The 17,696-nt window shown below is 42.2% G+C and overlaps 2 protein-coding genes across 2 annotated transcripts in view; both read right to left on the reverse strand.

Moving 5' to 3' along the window:
* Positions 1–17,696, reverse strand: part of ARSJ (arylsulfatase family member J) — a 43,145-nt gene that overhangs the window by 5,066 nt on the left and 20,383 nt on the right. The gene's annotated exons all lie outside the window — the stretch shown is intronic.
* On the reverse strand, positions 599–3,785 carry LOC307223867 (uncharacterized protein). The gene is made up of 2 exons (XM_079990202.1): positions 891–3,785; positions 599–836 (listed from the first exon to the last, which is right to left on the reverse strand). Exons 1-2 carry the CDS (start codon positions 3,532–3,534, stop codon positions 679–681), a joined length of 2,802 nt encoding a protein of 933 aa, XP_079846328.1. The 5' UTR covers positions 3,535–3,785; the 3' UTR covers positions 599–678.

Raw genomic sequence — 17,696 nt, forward strand, 5'->3', positions numbered from 1 at the left:
TCATGCTCCTGAAGAAATTAAACAACTACTTGTGGATCTAGAAATACAAGGACATTAGCATATTTTTTGTTATTTCCAAATTGACACCCTAATTATTCCAAAGCATGGTTTATTATTTCCCACCAATGCATGCACTTACTCAAAGGGTGCCTGAATGAAAACTTGTATAGAAAGCGACTATCACCCGATTCTGATGCTCTCTGGAGCAGTGTGATTGCAATTGTGCAGTGGTTGCTCCCTGCAATGTCAGTGACTTCCACAAATGCTTTGATGTTGATGAAATGGTTATATGCCGGCTTACAATGCCTGCCCCATCAGGGTGTGTGTTCATTCTAATATTATGCACCCCCACAAATTCTAGCCTTACCACATGGGCAGAAGTAGAAAGTTTTGCCAGCATCAGTATCCTTAAAGCAAATGATCTGCAGTTGTACACAAGTTGAGTACGAAACTGAATTACGCGTCTTACTGACAAAGGTTGCTTTTGGGATTCAACAGAAGACAAGAAACATAGATAGATAGATTCTTTATTGTCATTACACAAGTGCAACATTGCACAGTGCAACGAAATTGGATGTCATCCCTTAAAAAAACAACAAAAGCAAAACAGCAACAACAACCAAACAAACCACATTCCAGCCACACCCACACCCACACCCATCAAACTCCCAGGTCACACTATCGAGTTACAGCATTCAAAAAGGCCACAGCTCTTGGATAGAAACTATTTTTCAGTCTATTTGTCCTTGACTTGATGTTTCTATATCTCCTGCCAGAAGGCAGTAGTGCAAACAGACTGTATCCCGGGTGAGATGCATCCTGCAGGATGTTGTTTGCTTTCCTAAGACAACGGGAACCGTACAGTTCTTCCAAAGATGGGAGAGGATGACCAATAATCCTTTGGGCTGTGGTTATGACCTTCTGGAGCACCTTCTTCTCCCTAGCTGTACAACTGGAGAACCAAGCACAAATACAGTATGTGAGAATGCTCTCTATGGAGCCTCGGTAGAAGGACACCAGCAGTTTCTCACTCAGATTGTTCTTCTTTAAAAGTCTGAGGAAATAAATTCTCTGCTGAGCCTTCTTCACCAGAGCAGTGGTATTTGCGCTCCAAGTCATGCCCTGATCGATAGTCACTCCCAAAAACCTGAATTCCGCCACCCTCTCCACCCGTTCCCCGTTGATATACAAGGGCTGAATGACCGCCTTTTTTGTCCTGTAATCCATCACCAATTCCTTGGTCTTAGCTGTATTAAGAGCCAGATTGTTCTCTCCACACCAAACACAGAGCCGCTCCACCTCGTCCCGATAGGCGGACTCATCCCCTCCTGAAATGAGCCCCACCACCGTAGTGTCATCAGCAAACTTGATGATTTTGTTGCTGGAATAGATGGCTGTACAGTCATACGTATAGAGAGTAAAGAGCAGGGGACTCAACACACAACCCTGTGGTGAGCCGGTGTTAAGGCTAAGGGCTTTGGACATATGTGACCCTACTCTAACCCTCTGAGAACGTTCTGACAAAAAATCCAAAACCCAGAGACAGGTGGAGTTGGAGAGTCCAATCGCCTCTAGCTTGGACACCAGTCTATGGGGGAGGATAGTGTTAAAAGCAGAGCTAAAATCCACAAACAGCAGCCTCACATAACTCCCCGGCTGCTCCAGATGGGACAGAGCAGCATGGAGAGTGGTGGTGATAGCGTCTTCTGTGGATCTATTTGCCCTGTATGCAAACTGGTAGTTGTCAAAAATTGGTGGAAGACAGGAAATAATGTGACGGCGCACCAGTTTCTCAAAGCACTTCATGATGATTGGAGTCAGTGCAACTGGTCTGTAGTCATTCAAACTACTGATTGTGGGTTTTTTAGGCAGAGGAACAATAGTTGACGACTTCAGGCAGGGTGGGACAATAGACTGGTGTAAGGACTTGTTGAAGATCTTAGTAAAGACCCTCGCCAGCTGATCCGCACAGCCCTTCAACACCTTTCCAGTGATGCCATCAGGTCCAGCAGCCTTCCTCGGATTCACCATCCTCAGTACCTGTCTCACCTCGTGCTCCTCTACAGTGAATGAGGGGCCCCTATGGGCTGGTGGCTGTAATACCGACGTCTCAGGTGGCTCCCTCTCGAAGCGAGCAAAGAAGAGGTTAAGCTCCTCCGCCAGCAAAGGGTCACCGTCGACAGCACCAAGGTTAGGTTTATAGTTGGTAATATGCTGAATCCCCTGCCACATCTGTCTTGTGTTGTTGCTCCTTAAATTATCCTCAATCCTCTGTCTATAATCCAGTTTCGCCCGTCGAATACCCCTCTTCAAGTTTGCTCTTGCCACACTGTAAAGCTGCACCTCGCCCGACCTGAAAGCCCTGTTTCTTTCCCGCAACAGGCATTGGACCTCTCTATTCATCCAGGGTTTCTGATTGGGGTAAAACCGGATGGATTTATTTACTGTGACAGTGTCTGTGCAGTGATTGATATAGCACAGAACTGCCGCCGTGTGCTCCTCCAGGTCTGAACGATCGAAAATATCCCAATTGGTTCTCTCAAAACAGTCCTGCAGCTGGTGAATAGCACCTTCAGGCCAGATTTTAACAGTCCTTGATATTGTGGGAGCCCGTTTCCTGAGTGGGATATATGCTGGTACCAGGAACAGAGACATATGGTCGGACTGGCCCAAATGTGGCAACTGTAAAGCCCTATAGCCGTGATTTACATTCGAATAAACTTTATCCAGTGTCTTGTCCCCTCTTGTGGGACATTTCACATGCTGATAGAGCGTTGGGAGCACTGTTTTAAGTTCAACATGGTTGAAGTCTCCCGCAATGATGTGCACAGCTTCAGGATACTTGTCTTGCTGGCTGCTGATAAGGCTCTGCAGGCATCCCAAAGCCAAGTTGGCATTAGCATCTGGTGGCACGTACACACCAGTTAGCATAACAGCTGTGAACTCCCTAGGGAGATAGGCTGGTCTACATTTAACAGCTACAAATTCCAAATCTGGTGAACAGTGACTGCCCACAGTCTTAGAATTTTTAGACCAGCACTTGTTCACATATACACACAGCCCCCCTCCTTTGGTTTTTCCGAAGTCCATGCTTCGGTCATGACGATGTACCGCACAGCCTTCCAACTGAATAGCTATGTCTGGTATGGACGGTTGAAGCCATGTTTCAATGACAAATAAAACGCAGCAATCTTTTACAAGGCTGTTCTTTGCTGCCTGCAGCCTCAATTCATCCATTTTGTTGGCAAGAGATCTCACATTAGCAAGAAATATGCTAGGGAGTGGTGGTTTAGATGGACTCCTCTGCAATCTTACCAGGACGCCGGCCCGACAACCCCTCCTTTGCCTCCTGTCTCTACGCCGCCTTCGCCTCCTCCCTGGAGGCATAGTAATCCATGGAGAGCCCGGTGGCCTGGCTACTCCCACAGGAACGGTATCTGGGCGAAAATAATCAGCTCTTACAGCTTGTTCACACTGTAACCCGACCTTCAGAAGTTCCTGCCTGCTGTAAATCTTTCTTGCCCGGCCAGACATACTCAGAACAAGTAAAAATAAACAAAAACAAAACGCTGAAAAACAAAGGGAGAGCACTAAGCCACAGCGTCTGTGCGCACCGCCATCTTGGCTGACAGTTGATGACAGTTGATAGATGATAGATCTAAATAATCAGCTCTTACAGCTTGTACACACTGTAACCCGACCTTCAGAAGTTCCTGCCTGCTGTAAATCTTTCTTGCCCGACCAGACATACTCAGAACAAGTAAAAATAATAAAAAAACAAAACAAAACGCTGAAAAACAAGGGAGAGTACTAAGCCGCAGCGTCTATGCGCGCCGCCATCTTGAATCTACATGAAACATGTTGTCTGTTTGCTAAAATCTTAATAGACAATCTATAGCTGCTCCCTAAAGCACTGGATATATGTTGGGGGGGGGGGTTTAAATTTAAATCTGCAAGCCGAAACAGAAGTATTTTGCTGAATGGACTGAATTCATTATCACAGCTAATAAGACACTATTTATAAAGAATAAGCACATGCTAACCAATGATCCCAGCGCCTGCCAACCTAGCAGTTCAAAAGCACCCTCGGGTGCAAGTAGATAAATAGGGACCGCTTTCTAGCGGGAAGGTAAACGGCGTTTCCGTGTGCAGCTCTGGCTCGCCAGAGCAGCGATGTCACGCTGGCCACGTGACCCGGAAGTGTCTCCGGACAGCGCTGGCCCCTGGCCTCTTGAGTGAGATGGGCGCACAACCCCAGAGTCTGGCAAGACTGGCCCGTACGGGCAGGGGTACCTTTACCTTTACCTTTTTAACCAATGATCTAGTAACAAATCCTATAGTTTTGTAGGCTTTAAGGGCTGTTAAGAGGTGGGTGATTTGTGCTGTATCTGTAATACTGTATAAATTTTGGGCAATTGTATTTAATTAGATTATTCATTGCCTCAGACCCATCTCTTAGCCAGGACTTTTCGATGATTGTGCTAGTTATGCCGGTTCCAACAATCCAATATAAACTTAGATTAATCTATCATAAGTAGAGGCTTACGTTTATTTAACATAAGGAGAGGTTTACAATATTTATTCAACAATGGTGGAAGCTTGTTTTACATTAATTTCAGTGGCACAACTGTTTGTAGAAACAGTACCATAATATTGCTCCCAGATGGATGCAGATGTTAAGCTAGACTTTGCTGGTTTCTGTGCACATGGAACTTTAGTTAAAGAAGTGATGCAAACAGTAACAAAGTGATGTTTGTTTCTGCCAAGCAGACTGCACAAGCTTTTTAACAAATGACTTTAGACCTGCACGCAAATCAATCATGTAAAACTGGATGTAAAATTACATCCCAAACCAAGCTAAGATAAAGAGTTGTAACACATTTATTACAATGGGGCTTAAGTCTGCTTAACTTGGGCTAGAGTAGCGGCATGCAGGGCAGGACGAGGATTCCTGCATGGGGGCACCTCATTCATGCCACTCAAAATTCTGTGCCCTGGGCTCTGGCCCCCCTGCCCCCCACATTAAGCCCTGTATGAGACTAAAACTCAGGATTGTGGAATTTGAGCCCCATGTTGGGTGAAATATTCCTGCCTTCTAGGATGTTGGACTAGATGACCCTCATGGTCCCTTCCAACACTACAATTCTATGAAATAACAAAAGGCTCATTTTCAGGAATGCCTTATGCCAGGGGTAGGGAAACTTTGGCCCTCCAAATGTTGTTGAACTGCATCTCCCATCAGCTCCAACCAGCATGGTCAATAGTGAAGGCTGAAGGGTGTTGAAGTCCAACACCCATCTGGAAAGCCACAAGTTCCACACTCCTGCCACAGACAGATGCCAACCCAATGCCATCAGCCCCTTCCTTTGTATCTCTCAGGATCTCCAATGGGAAGCTGCCTTTTTAAACATGGCCAGAGAAAGAACAGAGCTACTTGCCATTGAAGGATGCAAGTTGACAGGAGCGTTTACCTTGAATGCAGAGAAACTTTGCCCATAATCCTTTGTGTGTGCACAGTCCTTCACATAGGCATATAATCTGAATGCAGGGGGAGGGGGGAGTGGGTAGAGGAGGATGGTACACACTGAAGCAGGTGGGCAGGAAACTGCACCATTTACTTGGTTTGTACCTGTGAAAGTCAAGATGTGCTTCGAAACTGTATAATGCTTTCTACTGCCCACAGAGCAGAAGCCATTCAATCAGGCTAGCTGAATTGTTTCCATCCCAGCTGGTCATTCAAAGAACTGTAACTCTGATAGGCACTGGAGACTGCTTTTCCCCCTTCTCTCTGCTTTTCTTTCGTGTGATGTCCTTCATATTGCATGCCTGAGGGATTGCTTTTTGTTGTTGTTGTTGTTGTTGTTGTTGTTGTTGTTGTTGTTGTTGTTGTTATTGATCTGTAAACTGCTTTGAAAGTTGGTGGAAGAAAACCACAGGCAGCGTAAGCCTGTGGCCGTGGGACTCGGCGGGCACCAGGAGCGCTCCCCGAAACGCAGAAGGGACCTCGTAAGAGGCTCCGGAATGTAGAAGGGGGTGCGGTGCTGTGAGTCAATCGCTCTTTCTGTGGAGTGAAGCCGCGTAGCTGCTGTCGGTGAGCGCTGTCCTCTTTTCCTGGAAACATTCGGCTTGAAACCAACAACTCGTGAGTAAGAAATGAAAGAAGGATTTGGTGGATAAATCTTTTGCTAATTCGGCTAAAAGCGAGAGACGAAAACAGGAAGTCCGTCTCTTGTCACTGCTTAAGATCTAAAGCAAAGACTTTGACGTTTGAAGTCTTTGAAGAGGTGTTAAAAGGCAATTGACTCTCACATCTATTTAAGTTGCTATTTAAGACTCAACTCTTTAAAAGTTTTATTTCAAATACGAACTGTGTCTGTACCTCCCCTGCTGGATTTACAAATCAACAAAGAACCCCAGGTAGTCGGACTGCCTAAATAACAGAACTGTCAGATTGCAAGACTCTGATACTTTGTTGTTGGAGTTATTATTTGCTGAGCTTTATTGGAACTGTTGTATTGTGCTGCTACATCCTGCACTTATTGAGACATTGTTATACTTTGAGACCAACTCTGCCAGATACAATTTAGTTGAAGGTCTCTAGGGAATCAAAGGCTGTTTGGATATTGTTTTTAAAGCTTCTGAAGTATTGAAGTTTGGAATATTTTAAATAATTGATATTAACAACTTGACTTCTTCCCTGCAACATAAGTGGCTCCCTCTAGAGGACTTTGGAATTATAATTATATGTGACTTTCCTTTTGGTTTCCTTTCCTCCTGTTTACTTGGTGGGCTTGTGGATTCCCATGAGAACATATTCAATTTGACCTTGACTAAGCAGAAAGAAGTGGAATGAGCAGCACTGGGAGACAAACAAGAGCGGCTAAAGGGAAAAGACAAACAACTTTGAATTTACTTTCACAGCCGCGCAGATCATCTGTTCCTGATGTTTTGGAACTAGAGGAAAGTGAACACCTGCTGGGAGAAGATATGGCATCAGGTGGATCTGCTTCAGTCTTAGACAAAATACTTGAAAAATTGGAAGGACTGGATAAAAAAGTGGATGAACAAACGGCAAAGATTGTGTTAACAAGTTAACTGAACAAGTTGCTTCGAACGCTCAAGCAATTGGCAATTTATCTGAATCCACTGTAGAAAATCGGAAACTGGCAGAGGAAGCCATTCAGAAAACTGAGGCACTGGAGCAGGAGGTAAGACCACTGCACAAGCAGGTTGGGGAACAACAGGCCTATCTGTCTATGATTGAACTTCGAGCTCGGGAAAACAACTTAAAATTGAGGTTTATACCAGAACTTGAATCCGAACAAGGGAACCTAACTGAGTTTTTAACAAAAGAATTTTCCAAGTGGTGGCCTTTGGAGGAGGAAAAAGATTTTAAAATTGTGACTGCCTTTAGGCTTGGGAAATTCACAAAGAAGGACAAGCCCAGAGACTGTTTGATTACTTTGAGAACTAAGGAGGAAAGGGACAAAATATTAGGACTGCACTACGGAAAGTCACTTCAAATTTCGGATAAAAGAGCAGAGATTTACAAGGATATTCCTAAACAACTTCTGGACCTTAAATCCACCTATCTTGAATTAGCCAGGCTGTTGAGAAGTAATTCAATTGTCTTTAGGTGGGAATATCCACAAGGACTATCTTTTACGTTCAGAGGGAAGAAGGTAAAAATCAAAACAGCTGAAGACAGAGATAAATTCCTGAATATCTACGGAGAAGACCTTCAGAAAGGGATTGAAACACCTCCAGGGGCTGGACCACAGTCTTTACCTACACCTACACCTTTGGGGCCTGAAGGCCAGGACAAAAAGACACCACCACCAGAACAATAACAGATTTGACCAGGATGTGTCTGCAACTTCTCAGTTGGAATATAAATGGCGCCAACATCCCGGAGAAAAGAAGAAGGATATTTCATATTTTGAAAAAAGAACAATTGGACATTATTTGCTTACAAGAAACGCATGTGACCAGGCTACATAGAAAAGTATTAATAAATAAAAGATTAGGCCAAGAATTTATCTCTTCGGATCGAGTAAAGAAAAGAGGCGTGGTGATTTATGCAAAAGATAGCCTGTCACCAAAATTTCTATTCAAGGATGAACAAGGACGTATTCTGGCAATTGAGATTCAAACTCAAGGAGAAAAGTTTTGATATTAGGAATTTATGCGCCAAATGAAGGAAAATCGGAATTTTATAAGAAGCTGCATGAGACTATGCTGGACTATCTGAACTATGACAACATCATAATGATGGGAGATATGAATGGGGTGGTTTCAACGAACATGGATAAATCACATAGTCAAAATGTAACAAAAGAAGGCAGACTACCTAAAACCTTTTTTGAACTGACTGACAATATGGACTTGATTGACATCTGGAGAACAAAGAACCCTCTAGGAAGAGAAGGAACATTCTTTTCTGAAGCCCAACTGACTTGGACAAGAATCGACCAAATTTGGACAACTAGAGGCCTGGCACCCAAGATAAAAAAAGTGGAAATCTGCCCAAAGACCTGCTCCGACCATAACGCTGTAAAGATGGATATGAAATTAATGCCAACCGGCTCCTTTAGATGGAGGATGAATGACAATCTGCTTAGAGATCAGGAGATCAGTAAAAAAGCCCAAAAAGCTTTGAAGGACTATTTTGAAATAAATTTGAACACTACAGTGGAAAAAAGAATTGTATGGGACGCAAGCAAGGCGGTTATGAGGGGGTTTCTGATACAGCAGAATACCATTAAGAAAAAAGCACAGAATGATAAAAAGGATAAGATCTTGGAGAAAATTAAAGAAGGCGAGAAGAAATTAAGATCGAAACCGAAATCAAAGGAGATTCTAAGAGAAATCAAATACTACCAAGCACGATATTCAAAATTAACAAATCAAGCAGTGGAATGGAAAGTCAAGTTAATGAAACAAAGATCTTTTGAATCGGCAAATAAATGTGGAAAGCTGCTAGCATGGCAGCTGAAAAAGAGACAAAAACTGAATACAGTAACAAACTTAGAAATTGAGGGAAGAAACATACAGAACCTAGTGGACATCAGAAAGTGCTTCCATAGATATTTCAAGCAATTATATACACAAGGGCCGCAAAATGAATCAGAGATAGAACAATTTTTGAAGGAGAATGGTTTACCAAGGTTGTCTCTGCGGAACAGAACAATCCTGAATCGTAAAATAACACAATTAGAGATCGAAGAGGCCATTCAGAATATGCAACTGGGCAAATCTCCAGGGCCAGACGGGCTTACCTCCAAATATTATAGGACATTGAAAGATTATTTGATACACCCACTAATGGAGGTTTGTAATGAAATCATGGAGGGGAAGAAGGCACCGGAGTCGTGGAAAGAAGCTTTCATCACATTGATACCTAAATTAGAAACTGAAAAGACACAACTTAAGAATTACCGCCCCATCTCCCTCCTAAATGTGGATTACAAAATATTTGCAGACATTTTAGCAAGTAGATTTTAAAAAGTTTTGAATGAAGTAATTCATAAGGACCAGGCAGGCTTTCTCCCAGGTAGACATTTGTTTGCTAATACAAGGAACATTATTGACATTTTGGAACTCTTGCAAACAAATATCAACACGAAAGCAGTTTTGATATTTATAGATGCGGAGAAGGCCTTTGATAATATCTCCTGGAAGTTTATGAAGAAGAATTTGGAAGGAATGGGAGTGGGGCGGGGGTTCCAGAATGGGATAGAGGCAATTTATTCAGAGCAAAAGGCTAAACTGATAGTGAACAATGTGGTGACAGAAGAGTTTAGAATTGAAAAAGGCACACGACAAGGTTGCCCTATATCCCCTTTGTTATTTATATCGGTCCTGGAAGTGCTCTTAAACATGATTAGAGGAGACCGGTTGGTAGAGGGTATTCAGGTCGGAGAGAAACAGTATAAACTGAAAGCATTTGCAGATGACCTAGTATTGACCTTACAGGAGCCAGAGCCTAGTACTAAAAGGGTTTTGCAATTGATTCATGAGTTTGGTCGAGTGGCGGGATTTAAACTTAATAAGCAAAAAACCAAGGTTTTAGAAAAAAACTTGACTTTTTCAGAATCAGAAAGGTTTCAGAAAGAGACAGAATTAAATGTGGTCAAAAAAGTAAGATATCTAGGGGTAAATATAACAGCGAAGAACAGAAACTTGTTTAAGGATAACTATGAAAAATGTTGGTCTGAAATCAAAAGGGATCTAGATGTTTGGTCCAGATTGAAACTTTCCTTGTCAGGACGTATTGCTGCTATTAAGATGAATGTATTGCGAAAAATGTTGTTTTTGTTTCAAACTTTGCAGATTGTGGATAAAATGGAAAGTTTCCGGAAGTGGCAAAGAGATATCTCTAAATTTGTCTGGCAGGGCAAAAAGCCCAGAATTAAGTTTAAAATACTAACTGATGCTAAAGAAAGAGGGGGCTTTGCCCTGCCAGACTTAAAATTATACTATGAATCAGCAGCTTTCTGCTGGTTGAAGGATTGGCTACTTCTTGAAAACACTGATGTTTTGGATTTGGAAGGATTCAACAATGCTTTCGGTTGGCATGCATATCTGTGGCACGACAAGGTCAAAATACATAAGAACTTCAAGAATCATGTTGTCAGAAAAGCAGTATTTAATGTCTGGTTGAAATATAAAGATTTATTGGAAAACAAGACCCCAAGGTGGTTATCACCAATGGAGGCTAAGGCCCCGAAAAGACTCAATATGGAGGCCAAATGGCCGAAATACTGGGAAATAATAGAAAAAGATGGAGATAATTGGAGGTTGCAGAGTTTGGAGAAAATAAAAGATAAAGTGCGAGATTGGTTACATTATGCTCAGATTAAAGAAGTTTTCAAGTTGGACAAAAAGATAGGATTCCAGGGGGGGAAATCAAAGTTAGAAACAGAACTGTTAGAATCCAGCTCTAAGACACTTTCAAGAATGTATAACTTGCTGTTAAAATGGAATACACAGGATGAAACGTTCAAATCAGCTATGATAAAATGGGCACAGGACATAGGGCATAACATCATGTTTGCTGACTGGGAAAAGTTATGGACCACAGGTTTGAAATTTACGGCATGTAATGCCTTGAAAGAAAACATTATGAAAATGATATACAGGTGGTACATGACTCCAGTCAAGCTTGCAAAGATATACCATGTGTCTGATAATAAATGTTGGAAGTGTAAAGAAGCTGAAGGAACATTCTTTCACCTCTGGTGGACTTGCCCTAGAGTGAAGGCCTTCTGGGAAATGATATATAATGAGCTGAAAAAGGTATTTAAGTATACCTTCCCTAAGAAACCAGAGGCCTTTCTTTTAGGCATTGTCGGCCAGAGTGTGCAAAAGAAGGATCGAACTTTTTTAATGTATGCTACAACAGCAGCAAGGATACTCATCGCTAAATGCTGGAAAACTCAAGACTTGCCCACACTGGAAGAATGGCAGATGCAACGGATGGACTATATGGAATTGGCGGAAATGACGGGCAGAATCTGAAACCTGGGAGAAGAACTGGTGGAGGAGGATTGGAACAAATTTAAGGACTATTTACAAAAATATTGTAAATTGTATGAATGTTAAGAAAGATGTAAGATTAGTAACAACATGGCTTCAACAAATCAAACATAAAAAACATAAATTTAAGCGTAATTGGAAGAAAAGATAAATTTTGGTTAAACAGTATTTTATAATTAAGTACTTTATAAGTGTGATTTTAAATTCTGAAATTTGAGAATTAATTTGGGGAAATATTATCATATGAATGGAACTAATTTAATAATTTGCTAGCAAAATTTATAAGTCTAGAATGCAGGAGCAAGAGCTGTGAGGAAGTCCAAGGAGGTGCATGAAACATGGATATTTGAAAATACTATGTTATTACCTAGGGACGCAGGTGGCGCTGTGGGTTAAAGCCTCAGCGCCTAGGACTTGCCGATCGAAAGGTCGGCAGTTCGAATCCCTGCGGCGGGGTGCGCTCCCGCTGCTCGGTCCCAGCGCCTGCCAACCTAGCAGTTCGAAAGCACCTCCGGGTGCAAGTAGATAAATAGGGACCGCTTACCAGCGGGAAGGTAAACAGCGTTTCCGTGTGCGGCTCTGGCTCGCCAGAGCAGCGATGTCACGCTGGCCACGTGACCCGGAAGTGTCTCCGGACAGCGCTGGCCCCTGGCCTCTTGAGTGAGATGGGCGCACAACCCCAGAGTCTGTCAAGACTGGCCCGTATGGGCAGGGGTACCTTTACCTTTACCTTATGTTATTACCTATGTCTTTGATTGTTTTAAAAAATGCTTAATAAATATTTATATAAAAAAAAAATGAAAGTTGGTGGAAGAGTGGAATTAAAAATACTTTGAAAAGTGACAATATTTATTCCTATCGTACCTTGATACTTACTCAAGATGCTAAACAGGATTCTCCCAGGCTGTGTATTTTTAACAAATGTTTACCTAACTCCCACTGTTTTATCAACCCAACAACTCCAGGAGAACAAGAAAACTTCCAATGTAATAATCATGAAGGTTTGCTCAAGAAGGACTTGAATCAGTCACTTTAATGCTTTGCTGGGGAATCTTCTATGCCAGGGATGTCCAACCAGTAGATTGTGATCTACTGGTAGATCCCTAGTTGATCAGGATAGATTGCGGAATCCTTATTGTGTGCAAAAAGTTATGGGGGAAAAGCTTACAAACTCTGTGCAATCCTCCCCCCAAAAAGCTCAATAAAGCTCCTCCCCCCCTCCAATGGCAATGGGTAGATCACTGCCAGTTTTTTTATACTGGGAATAGATCGCAGTCTCTTGGGAGTTGGACATGCCTGTTATATGCCACGGTATAAGGAGGCATAGCCCAATACTGGCAGGAATATGTTTGTTTATTTAGAGCTCTTCAGCCAAAAAGGCTCCCATGCAATCTTACATACAATCAATAAAAATAAGACCATGCCTGGATGCTTACAATCTCAAACATCAATCATCATCATTATTAGTTTATTATTGATTTTTATTGGGTTTTTTAAATAAATGCTGTAATTATTTTCTTTTAACTTTACAGATACTTTTTAATATCTCTTGCAAACTGCATCTTTCCTACTGAGGCAGCCTGATGGAATAGCTGCTGTCAGGGGACTCTTGAGGGAGAGGGAGGCCTGATGGAGCTGGTCTTTCAGCAGAACGGGATGAAATGAGCCCTGCTTCCTAACTCTGAGGATGCTGCGCATTCCCTGCTAAATGCAAAGCTCTCTGGGAGCATCAGAGCCCAATGGAGCTCTGGATGACAGCCTATTTCATCTGCTATCACTGTGACTACATAAATGGCAATGACAGCGTAACAGATGGAAAGCATGTGTATGTGGCTATTGTTTTATTTGCTCTAAGTTCTGGCACAGTTGTAAAACTGAAGCTAATGTTCTCAGCCTTACCATTAATATTGTTCACTTTCTGAAAGGAAAAACCCTGATTGCATAATCAGCTTGTTAACTTATATTAAATCTATACAGATGGAACACACACACACACACACGCACGCACACACACACACATGCACAGAAAAGAGAAAGTTGGATGGAACCTAACCTTTGCTTACCACGCAGACCCACTTCCCCTGAAAACTGAACTCTGAATAAAAGCAGATTCCTCTCTGTCCAATGTGAGCATATGCAACTTGAGAAACAAAAGCTTGGGTTATGAAGTCCTTGTACTGTGAACTCATGAATAGAAAGCCTCATAAAATGAAGGCTGGCATGTCTAAAGTAATTTAAAAGAACCTCTGTTTCCTTAATTATCAACGTGTGTGCCTGCAGGTAGGCCATTTGGGCAGATATGCATCTTTTTAGCAAAATGCAGGCCTGTCATCATTCCACAACATGACTGACACCAATGCTCAAGGGAAACTGGCATGGAAGCCACACAAGTGCTATGAGCACCAGAACGATTCTTTGTATTAGCCTTCCCCAACCTAGTGCCTTCCAATGTTTTGGGCTACAACTCCCATCAGCCCCCGCCAAAGTATGCCCAATGGTCAGGGTTGATGGGAGCTGTAGTCTAAAATATGTGGACGGTTAGGAAAAGCTGTTTTATATCCAAGACTACTTCAATGCTGTTATAAACACCAAAGTCTACTAGCTTTCTTTAGAGAGGGAGTATCCTCCTAATAGACTTGCCAACTGCTTCACTGGAGCAAAAGATTCCTGCATTGCAGAGGGTTCGACTAGATGACCCTTGGGGTACCTTCCAACTCTATGATTCTAAGATAACAGACTTTAGGCTTCCTGTGATTTGAAAAGAAACCTTCCAATGCCACCTTTGTTCTGGTTTGTTTCATTTTTATTAGTGTATTATTCCCATGTATTCATGCAGATTTATGGTGCAGCCACACTTGGAATACTGTGTACATTTTTTGGTCACATTTAAAAAGATCGCTGCAGATATGGAAAAGGGTCAGAAAAGGGGCAACCAAAATGGTCAAAGGGACTGGAGCAACTGCCCAATGAAGAAAGGAGCATTTTGGGACATATCAGAGGACCTTTTTGGCTGACTGCTAAGTGGCAAAACAGACATGATATACTTTATATGCATGGTCATTGTGGTTTTACTTAAACTGCTCCTGCTTTGATAATGTAACCATTACTGGCAATGGCCAAGTATGCCTTTTGCCTAGTCTTGAAAGACAGCAGTAACCCTCCCTACTAATCTGGGTTCTAGCAACCCTCCACCACCCTCCCTAAAGAGAGTCTGTTCCAATGAGTTCTGTGCTGCTTGAAGTTTACATCTGGTATAAAGAACACTGCCTAATCGTGTCAAGGGGCTTTGTGTGCCTCTCAAACATAATCTCATACTTTGGGATGGGCTGAGGCTCAGTCACAGAGCGCATGTTTTTAATGCAAAAGGTCTTGGGTTCAATCCTCAGCATCTCAACGTAGGGCAAGGAGAGACTCCTATCAGAAAACCTCATGATCCACTCTCTGTCACTGTGTACTAAAGAGACCAATGGTCTGACTTGGCATCAGGCAGCTCCCCATGTTCCTAACCCAAGGTGCTGGGTATGACCAGTCTTCTAACAGTCCTTACCCATAATTCCTTCCTTCTCACTACTGCTGAAAGCAGCCCTTTAAGCAGCTCCTTGGTCTCCATCACACAAATCTGACAAGGGCTTGCTCAGCAGACAATCTCTGGTCTTGGGAATTCACTCTCTCTGATTTGCTAAAGTATGAACACATGAATTTCCCACAAACTATTTAAGACTTTACTAAGCATGCTTTCCGTGACTGGGGATTGGCATGGGAAAATTTTAGGTTGTATATTTTTAATCTCCATTTTTAGCATATTTGATATTGTTAGCTATTGGATATTGGAGGGGGTTTTTTTGTTTTTTTTACTCTAAGCCTACAAACGGGGCTGGTTAGAAATTCAAATTAATACGCAAATGCCTCTGGAGGCATTCTGACTGAAATAATGAATGAGCCAATAGCGACAACTTCATAATTTATAGACAGGATAGAAGTAATTACCAAGCATGCATGTGAATGTTTTGATGAAATATCCCAGGGGTGAAATGTGTAGCTTAATTAATTTTTTTCAAAAAAAATATAATTACATTTTAGAAGCCACAATAGTAGTGTATATTCTGTGGCTGTGTACACACTCTCATTTACTTTGCATCCAGAACGTTCTCCACTGCTGGTTTGAGTAGTGGCGGACATAGCAATATCTATCCTGTTGTTTATTGAGAACTATTGTATTCTGATGAATTTTCCCTTAAACCAGCTTGGATCCATTTTTTGCGGGGGTGGGTGGGTGTGGTAGTGGGTGCTTTTAGGCAGTATTTAAATTTTAAACTTTAAATTCCTAAATTGGGAGGGGTCTTGAGAGGACACATGGAAAGCAGGGGCTGGGGGCTGGTATGGCCCATGGATTGTCCCCCTCTGATCTAAATGAACAGAAAGTTTTGCTGCCTAAGAGTAGATCAGAAACAGGGCCCCACTGTGTTTTTTAATCCTGACTTGCCCTTGCCATATTGTGTTGTTCTGCAAATAAGGAAGTCAAAGTAAGCTTTCCTTCGAAGTTCTAAAAATATATGCAATTATCACAAAATAATAAAGGTTTATGCACCAGATTATGGTGTCCACATAAAGCCTTTGTACTTTCAGTATTAAATGTTGAGTATACTCTTGGCAGCCTAATAAAAGAAGATGCTATTGCAACAACAGGTACTCAAGTTTAAATTCATGCCAGAAATTAGTTCATAATCTTCTAAGAGAAACTAAGTTTTGCTTCCAAGAACGAACAGCTTCAATGTGAATAGAAGGGTGTGTGTCTTTAATACTCAGTGTGACAAATGTGTATGCTGGGTTTTAACCAACATTCATGCCTTTCACGTGTGTTATGAAATTAAAGTCAAAGCATGCCTGACAGGCTGCCTTGTGCTGGGTTAGATGAGTTATCCAGCTGGCTCAGAACTGACTGCTTGGTGTTGTCTACAATGACTAACAATGGCTCTCAGAGGCCTTTCATAGCCCTACCAGGAGATGCAAGGGACTGAACGTGGATTTCCCAATGAGCTACAGCTCTTCCCCGACAGTAACCCTGGACATGTGCCTAATCACACTTTAACACACATGTCTGCATGTGTAACTGTGGAGGCATGATATTTTGAAGTCTTTTATCCAGAAGCATTCCACACCACAGGGGAGACTGCATTATGCCTTTATATCTAGGATTAGTTTGGGCTCCTAAAACCCTTCCAATATGGTTCAAAAGTAGAAGTTTATGGGTTTCCTTAAGGTTCCTAACCAGCCCAAGGAAAAATAACAAACATGGATAGAGGCAAGGGAACTGAGAAGAGAAGGCAAAGGTGTTATTAGGTTATGTGAAGGCTCCATGAAGTTGAGCAGGCTAGAAGCCTGAGTGAGAAAACTGCACCATGGAACAGCTTTGAAACAAAACACATCATGGTCTATTGTGGGGAGACTTGGTTTCCTGAGCGAATGAGATACCCAAGGAAAAGGGTGGTAAGATGAAGGCTAGGGCTAGGGGAAGGGCAGAGTGCTTTGTAACAAAAGGTAGCCTGCTAGTCAGGAGGTACAATATTATAAGTTTCATTGGGTAGTCTTAGGAGCCAATTCTCAGAAAACGCGCTACTCCATCCATTATCAATTAATTTACCTACTGGATGGCCCACAGTGGTGCTCATTTCAAACAAAGTCAAGGAATGAACAGTCCAAATTTTTCAGGGGCTAGACTGACAGAACAAGTGATTTGGAAAGTCCTTTCAGATTCCTCGCCTTGAGCTGCAAGCATTCTGGAAACTAAGTTTTATATTTTAGCAGCTGGGAGAGATAGAAAAATGGGAGCAACTGCTGCTTTAAAAGATGAAAACATCCAGGCAGATTAACCAATCTTAGGGTCAGTCACAATTTGAAGAAATTTTAGTTCCAGCTATCCAACTCAGGCTCACTGAGAACATAAACTGCAACCCAAAACCCTCACCAATATATCACTTGACAGCTTTTAACTAAAGTCAATGCAAGTCTTTCTAGCTGAAAAGCTCTTTGTCACAAGGTGAGCAAAAAGCAAGCACCTTCAGCAAGCAACAGTTGGGGATTCCAGAAACATCAAAGGAATACAAGACAACCTAGTTGCAATGAAGTCAACTGACATTAACTTTGGCCATCAATTAACC

Source organism: Podarcis cretensis, assembly GCF_951804945.1.
Source record: "Podarcis cretensis genome assembly, chromosome: 9".
In the NCBI taxonomy this organism is placed as follows: Eukaryota; Metazoa; Chordata; class Lepidosauria; order Squamata; family Lacertidae; genus Podarcis; species Podarcis cretensis.

What these genes read in the sequence shown, in the direction of transcription:
- LOC307223867 (XM_079990202.1), bottom strand. Translation starts at nt 3,534, where the DNA reads ATGTCTGGCCGGGCAAGAAAGATTTACAGCAGGCAGGAACTTCTGAAG. An exon ending in CACAGCCCAAAGGATTATTG is followed by an intron (nt 837 to 890) that starts GTCATCCTCTCC and finishes GTCTTAGGAAAG; the next exon opens with CAAACAACATCCTGCAGGAT.